General features: G+C 41.0%; 1 protein-coding gene across 1 annotated transcript; it reads right to left on the bottom strand.

Moving 5' to 3' along the window:
• Positions 1-189: 189 nt before the first annotated feature.
• On the bottom strand, positions 190-21,897 carry siae (sialic acid acetylesterase). Its single transcript, XM_088345012.1, has 10 exons — positions 21,713-21,897; positions 15,363-15,527; positions 13,055-13,209; positions 12,332-12,470; positions 12,106-12,271; positions 8,006-8,097; positions 7,802-7,935; positions 6,771-6,925; positions 3,733-3,919; positions 190-1,214 (listed from the first exon to the last, which is right to left on the bottom strand). The coding sequence occupies exons 1-10, from the start codon at positions 21,825-21,827 to the stop codon at positions 921-923; spliced, it is 1,602 nt and encodes a 533-aa protein (XP_088201138.1). The 5' UTR covers positions 21,828-21,897; the 3' UTR covers positions 190-920.
• Positions 21,898-23,205: the final 1,308 nt, after the last annotated feature.

The raw sequence follows: 23,205 nt of genomic DNA, 5'->3' as shown, positions 1-23,205 counted from the left end.
TGTGTTCCTTTCCTTTTCCCTTTTCTCTAATTGTAGTGTTCTTTTAGTGTTTTCATACAATGCAAAAGGCAGGGTAAAAACATGTAGAAGAAAATTGTTGCAGTGTGGTCACTTTGAGTCTCCATAGTTTGTATTCTTCCTTGTGTTTTGTAGCACTCGTTCTCAGTTGCCCCACACAATACCGCGTCGTCTAGTGATCAAGTCAAGTCATGTTTATTTGAATAGCCCTTAATCACAAGGAGTCTCAAAGGGCTGCACAGACTACTATTACAAATCCCCATCCCCTGATCTAAAACCTACATGAGGGCAAAGAAAAAAACCTTGAGAAAGGACCGCACATGAGATCAAAGAACACAGAAGACAGCCAAAAGGCTGTGTTATTTAAAGCTAACAACTCAAAAAAGCCCATCTTCTTACCATTGTTCTGTAAATGCAGCAAGGTGAAATTGTTCAAATGTGGTGTTCATTGGCTCATAACTAGCTTGTGCACAGGACCCCTACAAATATACTAGTATGGAACAGAAATACAAAAATTCTGCAACATAAATACAGTATTATGACAGAAATACTACAAAGTACAACTACATTAATACTACAAAAAATATCAGATGGAAATACTACAAAAAAATACAGAAATACTAAAAAATAAAAGTACATTAATACAACAAAATACTACAAAAATACAACTAGAGTAATTCTACAACAATACAGGCTGGTAATGCCCCCACCAAACATTCTTTTCTTCACATTAGCATGCGAAGAATCATTACTGAGTTGTCCACACCAGAGTTTGCCTTTTTTTCAGATCCATGGTGAAACTAATCCAGTGAGTTGGCTTTCCTTTGGGCATTCTATGGAGTAAAGCCAAATGGCTTGGCTGTGGTACTTGTAGTTTTAAGCAAATACAAATTCAAAAGAAATTACAACATTACATTCTCTTTCCAAATTGTATTCTTGTCGCTACTATGGTCATTAGCCTGATAGCGATTGAAAATCACAGGCGGCGAGGGTAATGCTGTGTTAGCGCCGTAAATGGGACACGCTTTGAAATCGCACGGCCAGTCCCTCCACGCATATCGCAGGGCTGCGACTTCACTGGAGTTTTTGCAGGCGCTGTTATCGATCAGAACGCTGGCGGGGCCCCAATGGAGTATTGGGGCTGAAACCCAAGAGGAGCCCAACCCACATGGGGTTTGTGATTTTGAGCAACAGACCTAGAAACCAAGAAAAACACTAGATGTTAACACTTAATTTTGCCATTTTATCAGATGTTGCGGGTTTTTTTTTAAACTACGACGCTGGAGGCATTTGCAACCATTTCAGTGTCCTGCAGCATATATAATTAAAGTGATATTTCCTAAAAGGATAAGTACAAATCCGATTTTTGAGTGCTTTTAACAAACTTAGTTAAATGTAGAAGGTGCCAATAACAGTTTTCTCATTTTCACACTTGAAAAATATGTTAACCCATTTGCAGAGAAATATTATTTTTGAGTATCCCTGCACTTATAATACTATATTTTAAATGTTTTGTAAAATATGATATTGATTTTTCTCATTTCAAGAAAGGTTTTTACTAAAATAGAGAAAATAAATAAACCAAATAAGGAATAAAACTACTAAAAACTAAGAAAATTATTGTTTTTTGTTACCTTAGCTTAGTTGCATGTACATAACCAATCAACAATTGTGACTGATTATTAAAATCGAGGTGAATAAAGCAAAGAAATCTTCTGGGTGCAGTACAATCCTCGCAAGTGATAGATTTATATCCCTTTTTTGTTTTTTTAATCCGCTGTCTCTGCATCCACCCACTACTCCACTGTGCTAGGTCAAGTCACATCACACCATAGGTTAATTAAATTTTAACTTATCCTTTACATGTTTATTTATTTATAATATAATAATATACATAAATATATGTAGATTAATCCCTAATGCCCCCGATAAGCAGGAAGTATGTATGTATCGGTATGTATGTGAGTGTGGGTGAATGGGTAAGTGTGAAGCGCTTTGGGACGTCTTTATTGACTTGAAAAGCACTACATAAATGCATTTACAATTTCAATTATTGTCCATAAACTATCTAGCTTGTTTAGAGCAAATCTTTAAAATATATTTTACCGGAAAAACAAGTAAGGAAATTTTGTAAATTAAGAAAACATAATTTTGAAAAAGCAACATTTCATCTACCAATGGGGTAAGAATGTGGTAGTTTTCCTCATTTTAGGAAACGTTTTTTTCTAAGATGGTAATAAATGCACTAAAATCAGAAAAATAATACCTAAAATGAGGATGTGCAATCTGTCATGTATGATGATCTAGCTCATTCAAAGGCTACTTTTTACTATGATACAAAAAACATTCAATAAAAAATGATGTAAATCAAGAAAAAAAATACCTAAAAAGCAAGATTTTTCTGTCAATGGGGTAAGAATATGGCAGATCTGTTTTTCTTATTCATTCATCATCTGCAACGATTATCCTCAGTAGGGCCACGGGGGAGCTGGAGCCCATCCCAGCTATCTTCGGGCAGTGGGCAGGGGCCACCCTGAACTGGTTGCCAGGCAGTCGCAGAGCACACAGGGACAGACAACTCACTCGCTGATTCACACCTAGGGACAATTCAGACCGGCCAATTAACCTAACGTGCATGTTTTTGGAATGTGGGAGGAGACCAGAGTCCCCGGAAAAAAACAATGCCAGCACAGGCAGAACATGCAAACTGGGCAAAGGACGGCTGTTAGCTGGATTTGAACCCCTAACCTCAGAATTGTGCCGCGGATGCACTATTCACTCAGCTGCCGTGCCTCCCCACAATCATTTTTTTCTCATTTTAAGAAATATTTTTCACCAAAAACGTGGAATTGAATGTACTAAAATCGGTAAAGAAATACGTCCAATAAGGGAAATCAGCTACAATCCATCATATGATAATTTATCTCATTTTAAGTACAATTAAACAGAAAGAATAAGTTGCAACATTTTGTAAAATAAGAACAAATGCTTGTAAGAAATGGTTTTTTGTATTCTTTTTTTTTTTAATGAAATCGATCATTTTTATGAAAAAATATAGAACTTGATAGAAAGCTTTTTTTTGTTTATAAAGAGTGTGGTAAAAATATAAACATTTCTCACATATAAGGCGCATGGAATTAAAACTACGATAAGAGTGCTGAGTTTATTCTTTAGTAAACTCTTAAATCAAAAAGACATCAATACATGTTGAACTTGTAAAGGGAACAGCAGAGAACTACAATAGCCCTACCTTGAGCCCTTTTTCAAACGAAATCTCCTAGGTTACAAAAAGCAGTTACGCCCTAAAGGGTGTGGGATTCCAAGAACAGCAACATCATAGTAACAATGATGTAAACAGTGCATAATAGTCAAAATAACCAACTGGTATCCTATGCAATCTCCTTTGCCTTTGTGATGACATTTTGTCTCACCACTCGTATGTAGTAGCAGTTTATTGTAATTATGCATTTGCAATTTTAGGTTTTGTATTTTCTGGTCTATAATTTTTTAATTTGAGGTTTTTAGGCGCACCTTATAGACCAAAAACAAGAAGGTGGCCTGTGAACTCTTCAAAATTTCTGTTTGTAGCCAAAGGAGGTTTCTAATTTGGGGATTCTCTATTTTAGTGCTGTGATGATGTCACTGGCTTGAGGCAGTTGCAGGTTTTGTAAGGACGGAGGTCAGGCAGCACTTCCTGATGTCTGTCTTTATTACCTCAAAGATGTCCTTTGAGGGCTTGACCGCGACATCTTGGTCGTAGGTGATGTTGACGTAGAGCCGAGCGGACAGGATTCGTTTGGGGAAAGGTCCCAGGAAGGCCACATCCTCCACGTTGTAGGCCACGGCCCGAGCTCCGAGTGTCAGTCTGTATGCCACGTCCTGCTTGTCACGAGGATGGATGCTGCACACGCATACACGGTTCAAGTTCCGTCACTCGTGGAGGACAGACATTCTGGACGGAAGTGGGGAGTTACCGTATTTTTCGGAGAATAACTTGCAGTTTTTTTCATAGTTTGGCTGCAGGTGCGACTCATGTGAAATTATTGACACATTATTACACCACTGAGTTTTAATTACCAGTGTATTATTTCACATGCTATTTTATGACTATACCGCAAGAGCGCTCTAGGCTTGTGTTGATAATGTTAACCTTGCCGTGCTGTGCCAAAAAATGTTTGTAGTGTTTTGTTTTGTATTGTTTTGCATTTTCAGGGATTCTGTCTTGTTGTTTGACTTCAAATCTGTGTGTAAAAAGCTCATTTTTTTGTATTTCAGATGTTTTTGAAGATCTGTGATCTGAGATTTTAATCTATACATTATTTAATATGTTTTGCAGGCATACCCTGCAAAACATGTAAAAATTACTAAATCATTTTTGCATAAAATTTAATTTTTGATAATAAATCAATTTTTAAAAAATCTAAGGAACCATGTGGGAGCACAAATAGACGACTCTTTTCAGTAATCCAATAACTAAAGAGCCTATTTTCTAAATAGAGCTGCCCTCTTGGGTGCAACCAGTAGGGCTTCACATGACAACGCCATAATGACAACTAGAGGTAAGATCAGGTCTAAAAAAATTCAGCCCGATCCGAGTCGCAGGTTTATAAACCTGTGCCCGCCCGAACTCGACGAATTAACTTGATTTGATAAATGAGCCCAAAATAAACCCAAAGCTTTAACTTGCCGTCGACGTTAACACGAAGCTTTACTCCGGCCGTGCGTACTTCAGCGCCGAACTGCGCGTTCAGGCTGAACTACTCAGCTTGGGGTTTACTTGGTACCGAGTCCCTCGGCACTGCACGTGCGGCGCCAAAATGAACCAAAGTGCGTATCTCGGTGACGTGCAGCGAACAAAAGTAAAACTAAACAAAATGTCACAGAAAAAAAAATCAAATTCAGCAAAATACATGCAACAAATAGTGAAATATTTAGCCAAAAAGCAGAGAGTAAGTTTGTAAAGCTTGTAATCTATCTGCAGAAATGACGTCTGATGTGAGGGAGGTGGAAGCCGCGCGTCTTTTACCTCAACACCCGGGAGGAAAATTTCTTTGGATTTTGTTTTTTGGGAGTTAAACTGAGCATTTTCTTTATCTAAATAATTACTTGAGCAAAAGTAAGCGCATCATGTGTAGATCCTCCACGAAGGGGGGAAAAAAACAGTGAGAGAGAAGCCCGACTGGCCTAACATAATGACATTTTAAATCCGAACCCAGTACGGATTTCGGTGTCATACATCTTTTCGGCACAAATTCAAATTCAAAGTGTTTATTGTCATAAGCACAGTAAAGAACGATGTTTCCCTGCACAAAAAAATTCTTACTTTGCTGTCCACACAGTTGCCAGGGTAAAATAGAAACTATGAAACTATAAATACATGTCAACATCTCATCTCATCATCTCATTAGCTGTACCGCTTATCCTCATTAGGATTGCGGGGGGGCTGGAGCCCAGCCCAGCCATCTCCAGGCAGTGGGCAGGGGACACCCTGAACTGGTTGCCAGCCAATTGCAGGGCACACAGGGACAGACAACTCACTCGCTACTTCACACCTAGGGACAATTTGGACCGGCCAATTTACCTGAAATGCATGTTTTTGGAATGTGGGAGGAAACCGGAGTGCCCGGAGGAAACCCACGCAAGCACGGGGAGAACATACAAACTCCGCACAGGAAGTCTGGAGCTGAACCCACGCAGGAGGTTCCCATGCACATGCGCTAACTACTGCGCCGCCGTGCTGCTACATGTCAACATCTCATCTCTCTCATCTCATTAGCTGCACCGCTTATCCTCAGTAGGGTCGCGGGGGTGCTGGAGCCCATCCCAGCAATCATCGGGCAGTGGGCAGGGGACACCCTGAACCGGTTGCCAGCCAATCGCAGGGCACACAGGGACAGACAACTCGCTCGCTCATTCTCACCTAGGGACAATTTGGACCGGCCAATTCACCTGAAATGCATGTTTTTGGAATGTGGGAGGAAACCAGAGTGCCCGGAGGAAACCCACGCAAGCACGGGGAGAATATATAAACTCCGTACAGGAAGTCCGATAGCTGGATTTGAACCCACACAGGAGGTTCCCAAGACCTTAGAACTGTGCCGCACACGCGCTAACCACTGCTCCGCCGTGCTGCCCTCAGGACATGTCAACATAAAACTGGTAAATTATAAAAACAATTGAGATGAGCTGAAGAAAAATGCCACCGAAAAGAAAACCTATTTTGCAGATAACAAGCTGCAAATAGGTTAATATGAAGCCGAAAACGGTAATCGAGCAGCAGAAAGAAACGTTGGAGTTGGGGAGAAACTTTTAAAGACCAGCGAAAAACAGGTGACAATGAGTCTGACGTTACTGACACTACTAGGCATGTCAGTCATGTCACGTTAGATACAGAACAAACACTTAATCAGTCGTTTGTTCTCTATATTTTTTATTTTAAATTGCCTTTCAAAATGACATGTATTGTATTTTATCAAATACATTTCCCCCCAAAATGAGAGTTATACCATATACCTTCTTTGTCCCCATTAGTTAAGCATTTTAGGCTGGTGAGACTTATACTCTGGAGCGACTTATAGTCCGGGAAAAAAAGGGTAGTAAGGAACTTTTGAGCTATCAATGTTAGTTGTAGGGCAAGGGTGGTGAAATGGCCCGTTGGGCATTACAAACAAAAATGGTAAAAATGTGATATTCACATAAACAGTAATCCAGGGGTCGTGAAAATCGATGTGTACGCCAACATGCATACTTACGTGCCATACGGCGAGTTTTCATCTGGCAAATCCAAAGCCACCGCCATAAAGGTCTTCGGCATACGGGAGTTAGGAACGAAGCCTCTGTCGGCCGTTTGGTGCCAGCGGATATTTGGAAAGCCGTCATCTTTCGAACCTTTTTTGTCAGTAGACAGCTGCATTGTGAAGAAACATTCGGAATTAGGCATTGACACGCCGTAATGACAATCAGAGCATGCGCGTCAGAGTCATTTTCGCGCACTTTCAAAACATTTTTTTCTTCATTTATTGCTGGGTCTATAGAGTCGGACTGCCAAAAAACAAGGCGACGGTAACAAATTCAAGCATTTTCAAGCTCCTCACCCAAAATTCAAGCATTTTTTCTGACCTTCAAAACAAACATTAACATTCACGCACTTTTGAGGATTTCAAGCACCTGTACATACCCTGTAAGGCAAGGCAAAAGAGCCGGAGTTATTTTCTCCACTCGCTTCGCGTTTGTACCGATTTCGGCCCTTTCTATATGGCCGTGTGACACGAAAGCAAAAGCAATGGGTCGAGCCTGGTCACGTGACCGAATCTGCTTGACGAGCCTGAAACAAAGCTTCATTTTTCTCCATCACGTGAACCGACGTCACTGACACACACTTCGAGACGGGGCTTCATTTTCCCCGCCCACTCTTACTCGACACAAGCTTCGAAACCCTTTGCGCTTTGTTTTGTCTATCACTAGCAAGAGGAACCCCCCAAAGACCTTGTGTAGGGCAGAGCAAAACAATGAGAAGAAAAACCAGTTTGGTCACTTTGAGTCTCCATAGTACTCTTTCTTGTGCTTTGTTGCACTTGTTTTTGGTTACACAATACTGCAAAATCTGGTCGTCAAATATTACACGGTGTGCCTTTAAGTCAGGCATGTTCAAAGTCCACTCTGGGTACTAGTTACGGCCTGTGATCAAATTTTTGCTGGCCCGTGGCCTCTGTCATAAAATTAATAATACATTATATATATTATAATAATATGCAGTGAAACATTTGAATATTACAACAAATACCTGTACAAATCCAAAGGGAAAGTCCATTGCAGTCTGTCCACCTGAGCCTTTGTGAAAGGATGTCCTCCAGTCATCAATCATAGCAGGAAAAGAACAGTTATATTTGTCCTGATGATATAATGTATTCCTTTCACCTAAAAGTAATAAACAAAAATAGAATGAAGGGTTTTAGCCAATTGGAATTGGTCGATCCGTTATCTTTACCTTGGTACCAGAGGGCTCCTTTGAGCGTCATGTTGAGTAGTGGGTGGATCATGGCGTTCCACAGAGCAGAGTTTTCTGTTTGTGGACTGAGCCTAAGACAAACAAATTCAATATCCGATTTGTTTCCGGTCGTCCATTCACCTCAGTGTTTTCCTGGGTTCAATTGGTCGGGCCAATGTCTCATAAACTTGTATTATAAAAAAATATAATATTTCAAATGTACAATGGAACCTCGGTTCTTGACTATAATCCGTTCCAGAACCCTGTTCGAAAACCGATTTGTTCGATCACCGAAATCATTTTTCCCATTAAAAATAATGTAAATCGTTTTAATCCGTTCCGAAACCCTGAATGTTTACCTTGAATGTTTAACGTAAACATAAAGCTAACCCAGGCTAACCGTACGTTCGCGCTATCGTAATCTTCCGTAAGAAAGATTACGCTAACATGAACGTGTAAAAATAAAAAAATCAGGTCATTTACAAGTCCTTTAGCACCCGGGTCTCCACAACAAGTGGTGAGCGGTTCATTGGAAAGGGGACTCCGTTCCAACACCCTCAATGTTGGGTTCCGTTCCAACACCCTGAAAGCTAACCCAGGCTAATCTTACGTTCGCGTTATCGTAATCTTATGAATAGGATTTCTTACCTCTGTGGTGGTCAGCAGAAGGCGCTCGCACACCTCCTTCATATTTGGCTATTATTTCTTTCTTAAATGCAATAGTTGTACGCACTACTTTTCTTTTTTCACCTGTAGCAACTTTGTTTCTTGCACTGACTTTCTTCGGAGGCATAATAAGGGGCTAAAACACCAATACGCCGCTCAGCATCGCACCCTAGCGTCCGCACTGACGCATTACCGGCGTTCAAACTTTTTTTGACCGAAGAGCGAAGCAAGAATTTTTCGAAAATTTTGGTCGGACACTGATTTGTTCGAACTGAGAGGCGTTCGAAAACCGAAGTTCCACTGTATATAATTATAAAGTTAGTTAAAATAACTTTTAGATGTCTCATTATGTGAATGATCACAAATGTGATGGTGTGTATTTGTGCTACATATTTCCTCAAAGCACCATTTTAACAAGCCCAGCTCTATTCTGTCTTACCCAGTACCTCGGCCTCTCTAAATTTGTGGCTGTTTTTACGACTATCAAGCACACTTTTAGCTACTTTCCCTAATGGGTATGCTGTTAAATCCCGCCTGCCAGGTAGAAAATGGCTAAATCCATGAGCCCACTCCAAGTAGGAGCCAAAGACAGGCAAAGAAGGACGTGCAGCCTAGTATTGGCCTTTTGCTCCTACAGAAACGGACAATGCCAGGTGTTCTTTGCATAGCTGTCAACTTGTGATGTCCATGAATTTTATACTGTTTTTGATCATCACGAATGCTGGTTAACATTTTTCTTAATAGATTTTTTCATTTTTATTTTATTTTTTTAAAAACAATCTCGATTTGCCCATTTCGGCACTAAGCTCCATCGTCTTGGTCACCGGTAGCAGACGACAACGTCATCATAGTTTACCAATATTGCTGCAGTACATTCGGCCCGACTTTTGATAAACAAATAAGTGTCTGTACGATGACACCAGTCACTGATATACTTGACTTGACTTACACTGTTGGGATTCAAGATATGAATCAAAATATACTCATAAAAGAAACATTACAATCAGTCTATCCGAAAACTATAAAGTCGGTGTAACTCACCAATAACGTCCCCTGGCAGTCATCAAATGTGTTGAATGTATGCAAAATGGCTTTTGTTACATCCAGGACAAGACAGAGAATCCAACCGTGTTAAATATTTACTCCAAAACACAGGACAATGCAGACAAATAAAAAGAAATCCGCCTAAAAGCATGTCTGCTTCGTTCAACGTTCCCTCTTGTAATTTGTTCATTTCACTTTAAAAATTCCCTTTTAAAATAAGCAGAATTGTAAAAACTATTCCCAATATGGTAGTTTGCCTATGACCTGTCGATCAACACCTTTCTTGGCTAATACCAGTTTTTTTTCCACGGCCCACAACTCGCATTAGCCTATTTATAAAATGGATATTGCCTCCCAAAGGGCCAAAGATCTTCAGCCTGTAGTAACAGATTTGAATGATGATTGACACATTGGTTAGCCCACAACATTTACAACATAAATGCATAAATCTTTCTGATGTGTATTCAAATCGGAGCCGAAATTAAATATGCATAAAACGAATTTGTGATTTATTTTTACACACAATCGTTGCGCGCAACTGTGCACAGTCATTGAATTTACTTCTAGAAAGACATTTATAAATCTTTCACAATGTCTAAAAAAATTGGCCAAAGTAAAATACGGATTAGCAAAGGTTTTAGCGTTGTAAACTAGTACCGTATTTTCCGCACTATAGGGCGCACCGGGTTATAGGGCGCACCCCCCAAAAATAGTTTTTGGTCCTATATCTTCCATAGATAAGGCGCACCGGATTATAAGGCGCTACAACGGGAACGTCGACAAAACAGTCAGATGATTCAGTCCAACTGATTACCCCCTTAACATTCCCAAAGCTTGCAAAGAAGCAAATACGTGTCGTAGACACGTGCGGATGCGGTGTCCGTACGATGTCACTTAAATGCGTCATTTCAAATATCATTCGGAAGGTTGAAGTCTTGGGATTCAAGAAATGCCAAACATTTCTATGTTTCTATTTTCTTTTTCGCTCACAACTTTACTGTGCATATGACAATAAACACTTGGAATTGAGTTTAATTCACTCAACTCATCACAGCAACATCAAGATCGTTCTAAAACAAGATACCGGGAAAATATAAAGCCGCATAACTCACCTAAGTTCTCACGTTTAATAATGATACGCAATCATGGTCTTCTTACAACCGTGAGTGAAGTAAATCCAGGAGAGTAGAATATTTACAAATACAGACTAATGAAACATGTTTCTTTATAGCGTACTTTAGCAAGCTTGCTACGCCATTGCTAAACTCGGCCGATTGCAGGGTTTGTTTTCGCCATCTAGCCAATCCGAGGCTCCGAATAACTTCAGCCAATAGTGATCGATTAAAATGATGATTGACACATTGGTTAGCCAATGAAACGCCGGTATATAAATCCCAGCATACACCGCGGACTTGCTACGCCATTGCTAAACTGGGCCGATTGCAGGGTTTGTTTTGGCCATCTAGCCAATCCGAGGCTCCGAATAACTTCAGCCAATAGTGATCGATTCAAATGATGATTGACACATTGGTTAACCAATGAAACGCCGGTATATAAATCCCAGCATACACCGCGGACTACTCCACGTTCGGGGTAAAATCGAGTCGGCGGCTGTTGAGTAAATTGCGAGACCTTGCGAATTTAATATTGAGCCTTATATAAGGCGCACTGTTATAAGGCGCATGGTCAGCTTTTGAAAAAAATTAAGACTTTTAGGTGCGCCTTATAGTGCGGAAAATACGGTAGTCTCCAAATGGCCACTTTTCGAAACATCTAAACCTACCCTTGGAAAAATTTGTAAAATACAAGGTTTGGTTTTTCTGATCAAATTTGATGAGGTACCAGGTAAGGCTTCAATCTATTGTCTCACCTGTTTTCTAGCTAAGATACCCATTTTACACTCAACTGCAGGCATGTAATTGCAAAAAAAAAGAAGAAAAAAAGATGGGAATAAAAACCTTCTATTTCTGTGTGTCAGTAGCACTTGCAGTTTGTGACAAAACTTCAGTATGTTACCTTTCAAAATACACCAGACAGGACCATATTGTCCAAATTTGGTGAGGAACATCATTCAATTTACTTCTTGAATTGGGATTTTGGGGGAAATTTGCAGGAGTTTGAAAAGGTCAATATAATGTATGTGAAGAAGGAACTAAGAAAGATCTGAAAAAATCATTTGTTTTGTTGATTTGGTATATGAAATAAACTTGTTTCTACTAGTTATCTTCGTTTTTATTCATCATAGTCTGCCTTGGTGTTTGTGAGGTTTATTATCACTTGATAAGGGGAAATGCAATCATTAATAAGGGGAGAAGGGCATGTCCCCAGACTCCCCTAGATTGTCCACCCACCAAGGTCTCAAGAACGTTTTGGGGAAACACTGTACCTACTTTTTATTTTGTTCCAGTCCACATTGCTGAAGCGCTCTCCGAGATGACCAGGCCTCGACGGGTGTGCCCCCCCAACATGACTCAATCAATCCTATCGGGTAGTTCAGGTGCTTGTACATGTACCGTCCGAAGAGCCAGCAAACTGCAGAGAACTGTGACAGGCTGTCTGGAAACACATCATTCTCAAATTAGGATCCCAATATTTAAACGTAATGCACTTGCGTACCTGCTGTCGGCACACACCACGGGAGCGTCACTCCCAGCAGATCGGTCTGCTCCCTGTCGCTGGTCTTCAAGGCCGCCATAAAAGGCCTCACGTGAGGATACTTGGAGGCAAGAGCCATCTCCTGAGATGCGTTGAAAATCTAATGGATAGTGAAAAAGATTAAAAAATAAAATCAAGTTTGTTTTAATAGGCAACGTGCTAGGTAATTAATTTAATTAATTTGATGAATTTGTCATTTCAAAATCCCACTATTTGAAATTGTTCAACCTTTTGGAAGCTAAGTTTACTGATTGGTTACTGATTACCTTGAAGAGCTACCAGTTGGATACAAATTCCTCAAATAACAACTTATCATGTTATTTCTATGTTGTAACTATGTTATTATACTCGGGTGTTGTGGGCAGGACCATTAATTGGTTGCCAGCCAGTCGCAATTAGATTGGAACAGCCAATCAATCTGACTTGCATGTTTTTGGATTTAGGAGGAACCTGATTGCCCGGAGAAAACCCACGCAAGCATGTGGAGAACATGCAAACTCCGCACAGGAAGGCTGGTAGCTGGATTTGATCCCGTGACCTCAGAACAGTGCCACGGACACGCTAACCACTCTGCTGCCGTGGCACCATTGGTCAATACTTGTCCCATTTTTTTCTCAGAGAAGTTATATAAATTAAAACAATGGATGCATACAGCTTGACATGAACACAACAGCCATCAGTTACCTGAGACATCGTAAAATACATGTTGCTTTGGCCGCTGCAAATCCAAACGTCTCCAAAAAGCACATCGGTCAAAGTGGCCGAGCTATTCTGAAGCACTGCCGTTAAGATATAGGGCCCGCCGGCCTCTACCGGGTCCAGGGTGACTCGCCAGATTCCTGCAGAGTTTGTAAAAAACTGACAATTGCTTCTAAGAAAACATTACAAGAAAACAGCGGCCATGTTCACATGCAGAAAATAAGCAGATGGGAAACGGAATAGAGCTGCAACTAAAGATTGTTTTAGTAATAGATGAATCGTTGATTATGCTTTTGATTAATCGCTGAATCGGATTTTTAATAAAAGCAATTTTAATTTCCTCCAATTTATTCAAATATCGTAGTTTTGGATAAACTAAAAAGGGTTGCATAAACTTAAAAGAAAAATCCAGAAATCACAAAAGTGTCATGATTACCCAAGTGGAGCCACCTGGGGTAATCATGTGGCGCGCTGGAATGTGCTTCCTGATTGGTTAATGCTCCCTTTTTAAACGTGTTACGCGGAGAACTCTTCGTCGGAGGATACTTCTGTACCCCGTAAGACTCTCCCGATTACATGTGCCTTCTTGTTTACCTGATTCTGCCTGCCTGCCTCCGATCCGACCTGCCTCCGATTCGACCTGCTTTCGTCCCACGCTACGATCTTTTCTTCAGTCCTGGTAAACTCGACCTGCCTTCGTCCCACGCTACGATTGATCACGTCTCCCGCTAACCCTTACGCTTCCCCAAATAAAGAACTGTACGAACGCTCTGGGGTCTCCTGCTCTGTTCTGGTCTTCCCTGACACAAAAGAAAATCCAGAAATCACAATGCATGATTTTTTAACGTTTTATTTGTGTGATAAAGCTGCAAATAAGTATTTGAACACCTAAGAAAATGAATGTTGATATTTGGTACAGTCGCCTTTGTTTGCTATTACAGAGGTCAAACGTTTCCTGTAGTCCTTCACCAGGTTTGCACACACTGCAGGAGGGATCTTGGCCCACTGCTCCACACAGATCTTCTCTAGATCAGTCAGGTTTCTGGGCTGTTGCACACGGAGTTTGGGCTCTCTCCAAAGATTTTTCAATTGGGTAAAGGTCTGGAGACTGGCTTCACCATGCTAGAACATTGATATGCTTCTTACGGAGCCACTCCTTGGTTTTCAACCCATTATCATTACAAAGATTAGATTAGATTTATTTGGAGTAAAGCTGATAGTTTGGTAAGCATGTTCTGTAAAACAGTTATCTGAATACCTTTTAATATGTTACGTTGTTACTGACATTACCAGGCATGTCAATCATTTCACGTTAGTATACCATACACTTATTCAGCCTGTAGTTCTCTATTTTATTCCTATTTGAATTGCCTTTTAAGATGTATGTGTTTGGTGTTGGATTTTATCAAATAAACTTCCCCTAAAAATGTGACTTATACTCACGTGCTACTTGAATGTCAGAACCAGAACAGGAGGAGGACCCAGATGCATAGCGTTTACTCACAAGTTTATTGAGCTATAGAGGAAAACAATTGCCAGCTCGCTGGACGAGGGAAGCAAGCTGCTCGCAGGATCGGAGCGTGATCGGAATGTGGAAGTAGATCTCCCGGAGCGGGAGATTGTAGCGTGGTCCAAACCGGGTCGTTAGCCAGAGCGGGAGATCAGAGCGTGATCGGTGGTCAAAAACGGGTCGTTAGCCAGAGCGGGAGATCAGAGCGCGGTCGGTGGTCAAAAACGGGTCGTAGCCGGAGCCAAACAAGGAATCAGGAACAGACAAGTGGTATACGGGTAAAAACGGGACTGACGGGAGCTAGTCAAAATGCTTGCCTTGCGTATGCAGAGGTTTGCTGACGGACTGACATAGAGTGACTGGCTTACTATGTATAAATAGGAGGGGACTTAATCAGGCAACAAGCAACAGCTGGTGCCAAACGAGCGGGTGCAGTTGAGTGCAATGAGTAATCATGACACTTAAATATGTTTTTCCCCCCTTCATAATTATACATTTTTGCTTGGTGTGACTTCGGAGCAACTTCAAGTCCAGAAAATACGGTATTGCCTTGCACGTACCCAATGTCGTTCCTTGAAATTCGTACACATTTAGGCGTTTACTTTGTTCGGTTCACGCTTTACTCAGTTGTCATCTTTAGTTCTCTGTGACTGGGATCTTTCAGTTCTTGTCAGGAATAGGCCTGTGAGGTTGGACCTTTTTTTTTTAAAGTATTTATTTATGGACTGCCCCTTAAGATGTTTGCATAAACTATCCTACTGAACCACAGCGAGCTAGATTTACCTTTCTCCACAGCGACTGGCGAGCTGTTGTATTTCGTCGGTCCTGACAGGTAGACGGTAACCAGGGCTCCCTCGGGGCTGCCGTAACCCCAAACGACCGCTCTCTCCGGAGACTTCTGCAGCACCATGTGGTCGCCGTAGTAGGAGGCAAAGCCGAAACCTTTATCTAAAAACATAAATGAAAACATGGCTTCTTGTTTTTTTTAACTTTTGCACATCAGAAAAGACAAAAAAGTCATTCCTCAAAACAATTATTTAATTCTCATATTTCTTTTTATAATTTTAAAGAAGCAGGAAAGAATTTGGAATTTTGTTACTGTCTGCCGCAGTCTCCTGGCTTGTGTCATAATTGCAGCTTCAGTTATTTCAATCATGATGCACGTGCAAGTATGTGCATTTCTTAGGCCAGCTCCAATTAACTCTTCTTTGACTTAATGCTCGTAACTGCGGTGTTTTGTTAGTGTAGCATGAAAACGGGGAAAGTAAGAAAAGGCATGTTTCAAGCACAATCCAAACACCAACCCAAAAGGTTTAGAAACCTGATCATTAGTGGTCTTTGATGTTTGGGGGGGACCCTATCAAGGTAAGATCGAAGGCAGAATTGTTTCAGACTCAGATGACGTGTAGCGCGGATCGTTTTTTTTCTCTTTGATTACTAAAATAAAGTTGCTATCTTGCTGCTAGCACATCCATCCATCCATTATGTGCAACGCTTATCCTAAGTAGGGTCACGGGGGTGCTGGAGCTCATCCCAGCTATTCTCGGGCAGTGGGCAGGGGACACATTGAACTGCCAGACAGTCGCAGAGCACACAAAGACAGACAAATGACTCGAGCATTCACACCTAGGGACAATTTGGGCCAGCCAATTAACCTGACAGTCATTTTTTGGAAACGTGGGAGGAATCGGAGTGCCCGAAGGAAACCCACGCTATCACGGGGAAAACATGCAAACTCCGCACAGGAAGGCTGGTAGCTGGATTTAAACCGATGACTTCAGAACTGTACCGCGTAGGCGCTAACCACTCAGCTGCCGTGCTGCCTGCTGCCAACACATTTTGTGCTAATTCTAGATGTTACTATATACAATGAACAATCTATTTTTGCTGAGGTAAACTGACAATAATTTTGCCATTTAGCTTCAAGAATGCATCAACAAACAAACTAATGCCAGCTGCCGTTAATAACAAGAGAAGAAATGCAATGGCAAAGGAAAATCACCAAAGACCAGTGTCTGTGTCATTGTTAAGGGGCCGGTCACACAGACATTTGCGGCTGAATCACGGCCAGAAATTTCTGCCTTTGAGGCAGACGCTATTGGACGCATTGAGATCGCCATTCAGACGAGATACAGGAGTGCTTAACACGAGGTCGGAAATTCGCGCGCGGATGGCAGCGCGAAAAAGTTTTGCGCTGCTCAATTCTTCAGAGCGCGGGTGCACAGCCTTTCACGAGCGTATCAAAGTTGAACCACGGCCAGAAATTTCTGGCCGTGAAGCAGATGCTGTTGGGCGCTGTTGGACGTTTTGAGACCGCCATATAGACGAGATACAGCAGTGCTTTACTCGCGGTCGGAAATTCACACGTGGTTGGCCGCGCGCAAAACTTTTGAGCTGCTCAAAAGTTTGAGCAGGTGTTAAACCGCGTGCTGCACACGTGGTCAACACGAGGTAATGACGCGGAAATGACGCGGAACGACGTGCTCTGGCCGCGGCCAGGGCGTGGTTACACATGGGTAGGACGGGAAATTTCAGCGGGTAATCGTGGGTGGAGCATGGTAATAGCATGTTCTGCGCCTGTATCGCGGTGTTATTACGTGAAATTAGCGTGTTACGCGTGTGACAGTCAAACGCCTTTCTCCGTGTATATACAGCGCGATTTGCCGAGCACACGTCAGTTGTGCTCGAGACGTCAAGGGGGTGAACATGGATCCCCGTCAGCGTAGTGACCTCGTCTTAATCCATTTTTATTTCTTGACATTTCTTTTCAAGATAATAAAATAAAAATGATGCCATAGCTTGAAATCTTGATCTTCACTGGACTGTGTCTTGAGCGGTTATGATTTCTACAGCCCGGTGTTATCCGAGAAATGCATCCCCATTTTTACCTCGTTTTATCTCACTTTTAGGGAATGTAATGGCGAACATATAACCAAAACCACTTCGTCTTGCATTTGTTGGGAATGTAATAAAACTTAAACCATTCCGTCTTTGTTTTTGTTGTGAACGTAATCGAACAGTAAATCCCCCCCCCTCGCGTGAACGTACATTCTGCTGCGCTTCCAACAAAAGCGATCGTATTCTATATAAAACGCTTATTAAAACAATAAAGCGAGCTAATTATAACAATTGGGAGATCCTAGTCTATATAAACAATAAAGTGCGAAAAAGTCACCAACGTCAATGCACGCTTCCCACAAAAGCTATCGCAGCAGAATACGCGTTCACGCGAGGGGGTGGGGGTGGGGGTGGGGGGATGGGGGGGGATGTGTTGCGTAAGAGTCGGATTTGGGCACAACACCGGCTCGGGAGCTTTTATACCCGTGGTCCACACGAGAAAATGACGCAGAAATGACGCGATGAGGAAGCGGAACAGTCGCCGGCGTGTTTTGCGGGCATACCACCGATGAACAGCGGGTTGGCCAATTTTGCGCATTTTCCATCGCGGGCAACCACGGGCAAAAAAAAAACGCAAAATTTTAGCCGTGATTCAGCCGCAAATGTCTGTGTGACCGGCCCCTAAGCAGACTTGTCTTATGGAGTCAGTCTGCCATGAACCAACAATTTCAAGCATTTACTAGCACATCACCCCAAAGTCAAGCACTTTTCAAACCGTAAAAACTACATTACAAATCAAGCATTTTTAATGATTTCGAGCACCCGTACGAACCCTACAAAAAAGATGAAAAAAAGAGTTTATTCATGCGCAACAAAAAAAATGCATGTATTTGCACTCGCATCGTGAGCGAGCTGACTGAGGCCACGATGATAAAGCCAGAAGATAGCATAAGCAGGTGGAAAAGTTCCAAATTCCGTACAGTATTTTTAGGTACAGACCGCCATGTAAAATGAAAAAAAACTAAACAAAACACTATTTAACAATTAATTTGCCCAGACAAGCTTTTATGTAGCCTAACTTAATGTGCCTTGAATTTGAATCAATATTTGTGGTGGCTTGTAGTGATAGAAACAATTTTGATAGCTCAAAGAGATTTTTGTATTTTTAACCTGCTTTCTAATATATCTTAAGTTAGTTCTTTTGGGTAGAATGAGAAAAGTTATAAATTAAAGCAAGAAAATGTGTTTTCTGAATATTGTTTCTCGACAAGGTTCTTGAGTTTTTCCTTGCCCTCATGTAGATTTTAGATCAAGGGAATGTGTAATACTAGTCTGTACAGCCCTTTGAGACTTAGGGGCTATACAATAAGTACACCATTAAGTCATGCAACGACTATTTCCTTGTTAATATTTAATACAATTACATGACCTAAATGTATAAATTATTTTAAGAGGATAATTTTTTTTTCTTATTCCTGAATAAAAGTAATGTCCAAATTCCATCTATCCAATATGATAAATCGCTCTTCCCTAAGCTTTCAGGGCAGCATCAGCACCACGGCGAATTTCAAAAGTGAGGTCGATAACCTACTCAAATTTCTTCTAATGTAGATTCTGGCCACATCCTTTTGCCTTGAGTGATAATAATTATCCATCTATGTAGCCGTGCATTATCTCTATTGCTTCTCCTCATTCAGGGTTGTGGGCGAGCAGTCTCAGCTGATGGGCAGGAAACTGGAAAACATTCTGGAATGGTCTTCAGTCCATATGCGAGAGCTTACAGTGCCTTGCAAATTTATTGAACCTCCCACCGGAGTGCAAGAACTTTTTGACACATTGCCATATGTCGGGATTGAAAAATATATATGTATAAAAACAAAACTCAGAATATTTCTTAAGAATCAACAACATGTGAGACAATGGGGAAAAGAAACCAAATGTATTCAACATTTTATATAGTGCTAGCGATTAATAAATAAAAAAAATAGACCTTATACAACCTCCTTTTGCTGCGATCACAGCCACAAATGGTAAATGGTCTGCATTTATATAGCGCTTTGCAAGTCAATGAGGACCTCCCAAAGCACTTAACAATGTGCTTCACACTTACCCATTCACACACACGTTCACACACCAATAGGGAGTCAGTCATGCAAGGCGCCTACCTGCTTATTGGGGGCACTAGGGATTCAGTGTCTTGCCCAAGGACACTTCGACATATAACACGGAGGAGCGGGGAATCGAAAGTTCTGCACATTTTGAAAGAGAAATATTTGCCCATTCTTCCTTACAAAACACCCGTAGTTTATTAAGGTTTGATGGTGATCGTTTGTGCACAGCATTTTTCAAATATTTCCACAAATGCTCAACATGCTCTATTGGATTGGAGGTCACCCTGCACGGCGACACAGTGGTTTGCGCGTGTGCGGCACAGTTCTGTGGTCATGAGATCGCACCTTTCTGTGTGGAGTTTGCGTGTTCTCCCCGTGCTTGCGTAGGTTCCCTCTGGGCACTCCGGTTTCCTCCCACATTTCAAAACCATGCGTTTCAGGTTAATTGGCCGGTCCAAATTGTCCCTAGGAGTGAATGAGCGAGTGAGTTTTCTGTCTCTGTGTGCTCTGCGACTGGCTGGCCACCAGTTCAGGGTGTCCCCTGCCCATAATGGATGAATTGGAGGTCTGAACTGACCCCTTTAATTTTGTTAATTTTAAACCGTTCCGTTGTAGATTTTGATTTATGTATAGGGTCGTTGTCCTGTTGGAAGATAAACCTGCGCCCCATTCGCAGTTCCCATGCAGATTTTTTGCAAGATTTGCCCTTTATTTGGCTCCATCCATCAGAGCGTGATACTTCCACCACCATGTTTGACAGCTGAGAGAACAGGGATCTGATATTTTTGCCTCACTTACTTTTCAGTTTTCAGTGTAAATATAATGTAGAATGTTGACATAATTTGGTTGAAATACACTTGATCCCACATAGTAATACAAGGTCTGTACACCTTTTTGTGGCCAAATTTAAGCTCTCTAAAGACTTTCAAAGCCAATTTTCCAATTGTTCCAGTAACCTTAAAAGAAGAAACCTAGTGTTGATCGTGTATTTTACAGAGCCACAAATATATCTGCGATTTAAATGTGTCAATCTTTATTCTTGCGTGTGCATTTATCAAGACATATGATTTTAAGATCCAGAGTAAATTGCAAATATATTTGATTGTGAGAGAAATCTCTCCTGAAGGGAGTTCTTCCCATTAATATTTAACACTAGGAAACTACAGTATTTTTTCATAGTAAATATCCATAATTAATGGTAATCCTTGGAGTAATACACATCTCAAAGTGCCCTGTTGAGTTGTAGCATGCACCAGTCCTCTTGGATGCGACCCGTTGGGGGCCATTACACCTAATAGGACAATGCCATACAAACTAATGCCAGGTGCTGTGAACTACGTAGGCAGGAGAAAAGCAATGGCAAAGTGAAGCCACCAGAAAGCAGTGTTTGTGTGTTTCTAAGCAGTGTTGTTGAGAAATGTGGCAACAATTTCAAGCATTTACAAGTACCTGACCCAAAACTCAGCAACTTTGTAATCCTTGAAAACCATACATAAAAATTCAATCATGTTCAAGGATTTCAGGCACCTGTAAGAACCCTGAACTAACCGCTTTGAATCATTCACCCTTTTTTTAAACCCTCACCAAAACATTTTCTCCTCGGATCTACACAATTCACACTGGTCACATTCTTCTTCTTTTTTTTTTACTTTGAAACGGTGAATTTCGGCTGAATGGTGAGTTTTCATGCCTGCCTTAAGGTAAGCTAAAGTACCTGCTGACCTGTTCTGAAAATAGCTCACTAGTGATGTATCGTTGTGATTTTCCCTAAGGTGTTTTTAAGTGGTTTAGTGGTCTAACCCTGCTTCCAATAATGAACCTGGTAAAAACAGTAATAACATGGTAAAACATAGTAAAACCATAATAATAATATAGTAATAACATAGTAATTACATACACGGAGACTGTCGAAATAAACCGTTATCTAAAGGTAACACGTCAAAAAGCAAGAAATTAATTCCCCTTATATATTTTTGGTCTCACGTGCATAGCTACCTGTTTCCTGTTCATATAACGCCATTCGGAGCATAAATACTTCATAGAAGTAATCTGAATGGATGACGTTAGGGACCAAGACAACAAGCACAAACTCAGTGCAAAGTGGAAAGTAACCTTGTCATACTTTCTCTCTCTTTTGCCATACAACTACGAAACAATGAACCAAAGCAAACTTTGCTCACTTACCATAGTGCAGCCAGGAAGCAAACACAAGAAATATAAACACGCAAATAAGCAAAACCGAGGTGACAAGAAGGTAAATCCACAACACGAATGCGATTTTAGAAACATGTTTTGTCATGTTTGGAGCGAAATTCTACCGGTGGTCAAGAGGAAAATTCTGTCATGCGCATAAACAATGAGAAAGTCAACGTGCGAGTGCGTGTGAGTGCGCGCGTGTGTACTTCCTGATTTTCCACGGACACACCTACCACTAATTCCATTCCCAATGTTGGGCACGTTGGATTAAAAAAGTAATCTGTTAAAGTTACTCACTACTTGTTCCAAAATGTAACTGAGTTGGTAACTGAGTTACTCTATAGTAGAAGTATCTAGATACCAGGGAAAGTTACTATTCCCGTTGCTTCAATAAGAAGTTGTATGTCAAAGTATTTGGCATTTTCTGAGCAGTATTCGGTTGAATAGAGAAGAGTCAGGTAGTTGAATTATAGTACCTTGTAATCTTTATTGCACCTCACGGCAATCAGATGCATACTACACTTAAAGTGCAACTAACATAAACAGTTAACAATATAATACAATTACAATCAGCAGTACACAATATAAAGTGAGTTTCATAAATTCAATCTAACTCCAATGGTCCGTTGGAGGGATGGGAATTCCAACTCTTCTTGGAGGACCGTTTTTTAGGCTTGGCTCACCAAGTAGAGTCAACTTTTTCGGTTGTTTTTTGTTGATTATCCATATATCACCATTTAAGTCAAGTCATGTTTATTTGAATAGCCCTTAATCACAAGAAGTCTTTAAAGGCTGTGAAGGCTACAGACTATTATTACACCATCCCCTGATCTGAAACCTACATGAAGGAAAGGAAAAACTCAAAAACCACAGCATGAGAAAACTGCGAAACCTTGAGCAATGTTCACTCTAAGCTTCCACAAGTCTGAGCAAGTACACAAAGTCCGTGATGGTTATTTATAGTGTATTATTATGAATAACGTTGAAGGGGGGAAATAAAGCAACATTAACACCTAAGCATTAACACTGAAAAACATGGGGAACATAAATTCAAATATGTAAAATCTACAAAGGAAAGGATAAAATACAATTTCAAACTTTTTTATATTGAACAAATTCAAAGTCAACAGCACAGAATCCCTAAAAAATGCATTTTGACGAATCCCAAGAGTAAAAATAGCATATCAAATGGAACCATCTTTTGATTGGTGGGTAGCCGGCTCCCACTTCTGGAGCTGGCTTATAAAGCTGTTTTGTTCGCGAATGTCACGAGTCGGTGCCTCATTCATCAATCCGCCTTTTCTTGTGGTGCATTAGTAGATACACTATATTCATAGTCGCCATTTATCCATGCGATGGTCACTATTTTGAACGGGGACATGATCCGATATACGTGACGTTAACTAACTCGAAGGAGAGCGCATAACAGCGTCAGGCCTGCAGGGACACGCCGCTGTTGGCGTTCTGCAGCTAAGTAACGC

Source organism: Urocampus carinirostris, chromosome 10 (assembly GCF_059441175.1).
Source record: "Urocampus carinirostris isolate Australia breed hairy pipefish chromosome 10, RoL_Ucar_1.0, whole genome shotgun sequence".
Taxonomy (NCBI): domain Eukaryota; kingdom Metazoa; phylum Chordata; class Actinopteri; order Syngnathiformes; family Syngnathidae; genus Urocampus; species Urocampus carinirostris.
This window is presented reverse-complemented; position numbering and strand designations above follow the sequence as displayed.

What these genes read in the sequence shown, in the direction of transcription:
- siae (XM_088345012.1), bottom strand. Translation starts at nt 21,827, where the DNA reads ATGACAAAACATGTTTCTAAAATCGCATTCGTGTTGTGGATTTACCTT. An exon ending in TGCTTCCTGGCTGCACTATG is followed by an intron (nt 15,528 to 21,712) that starts GTAAGTGAGCAA and finishes TTATGTTTTTAG; the next exon opens with ATAAAGGTTTCGGCTTTGCC. An exon ending in GGACTGGAACAAAATAAAAA is followed by an intron (nt 8,098 to 12,105) that starts GTAGGTACAGTG and finishes TGTTTGTCTTAG; the next exon opens with GCTCAGTCCACAAACAGAAA.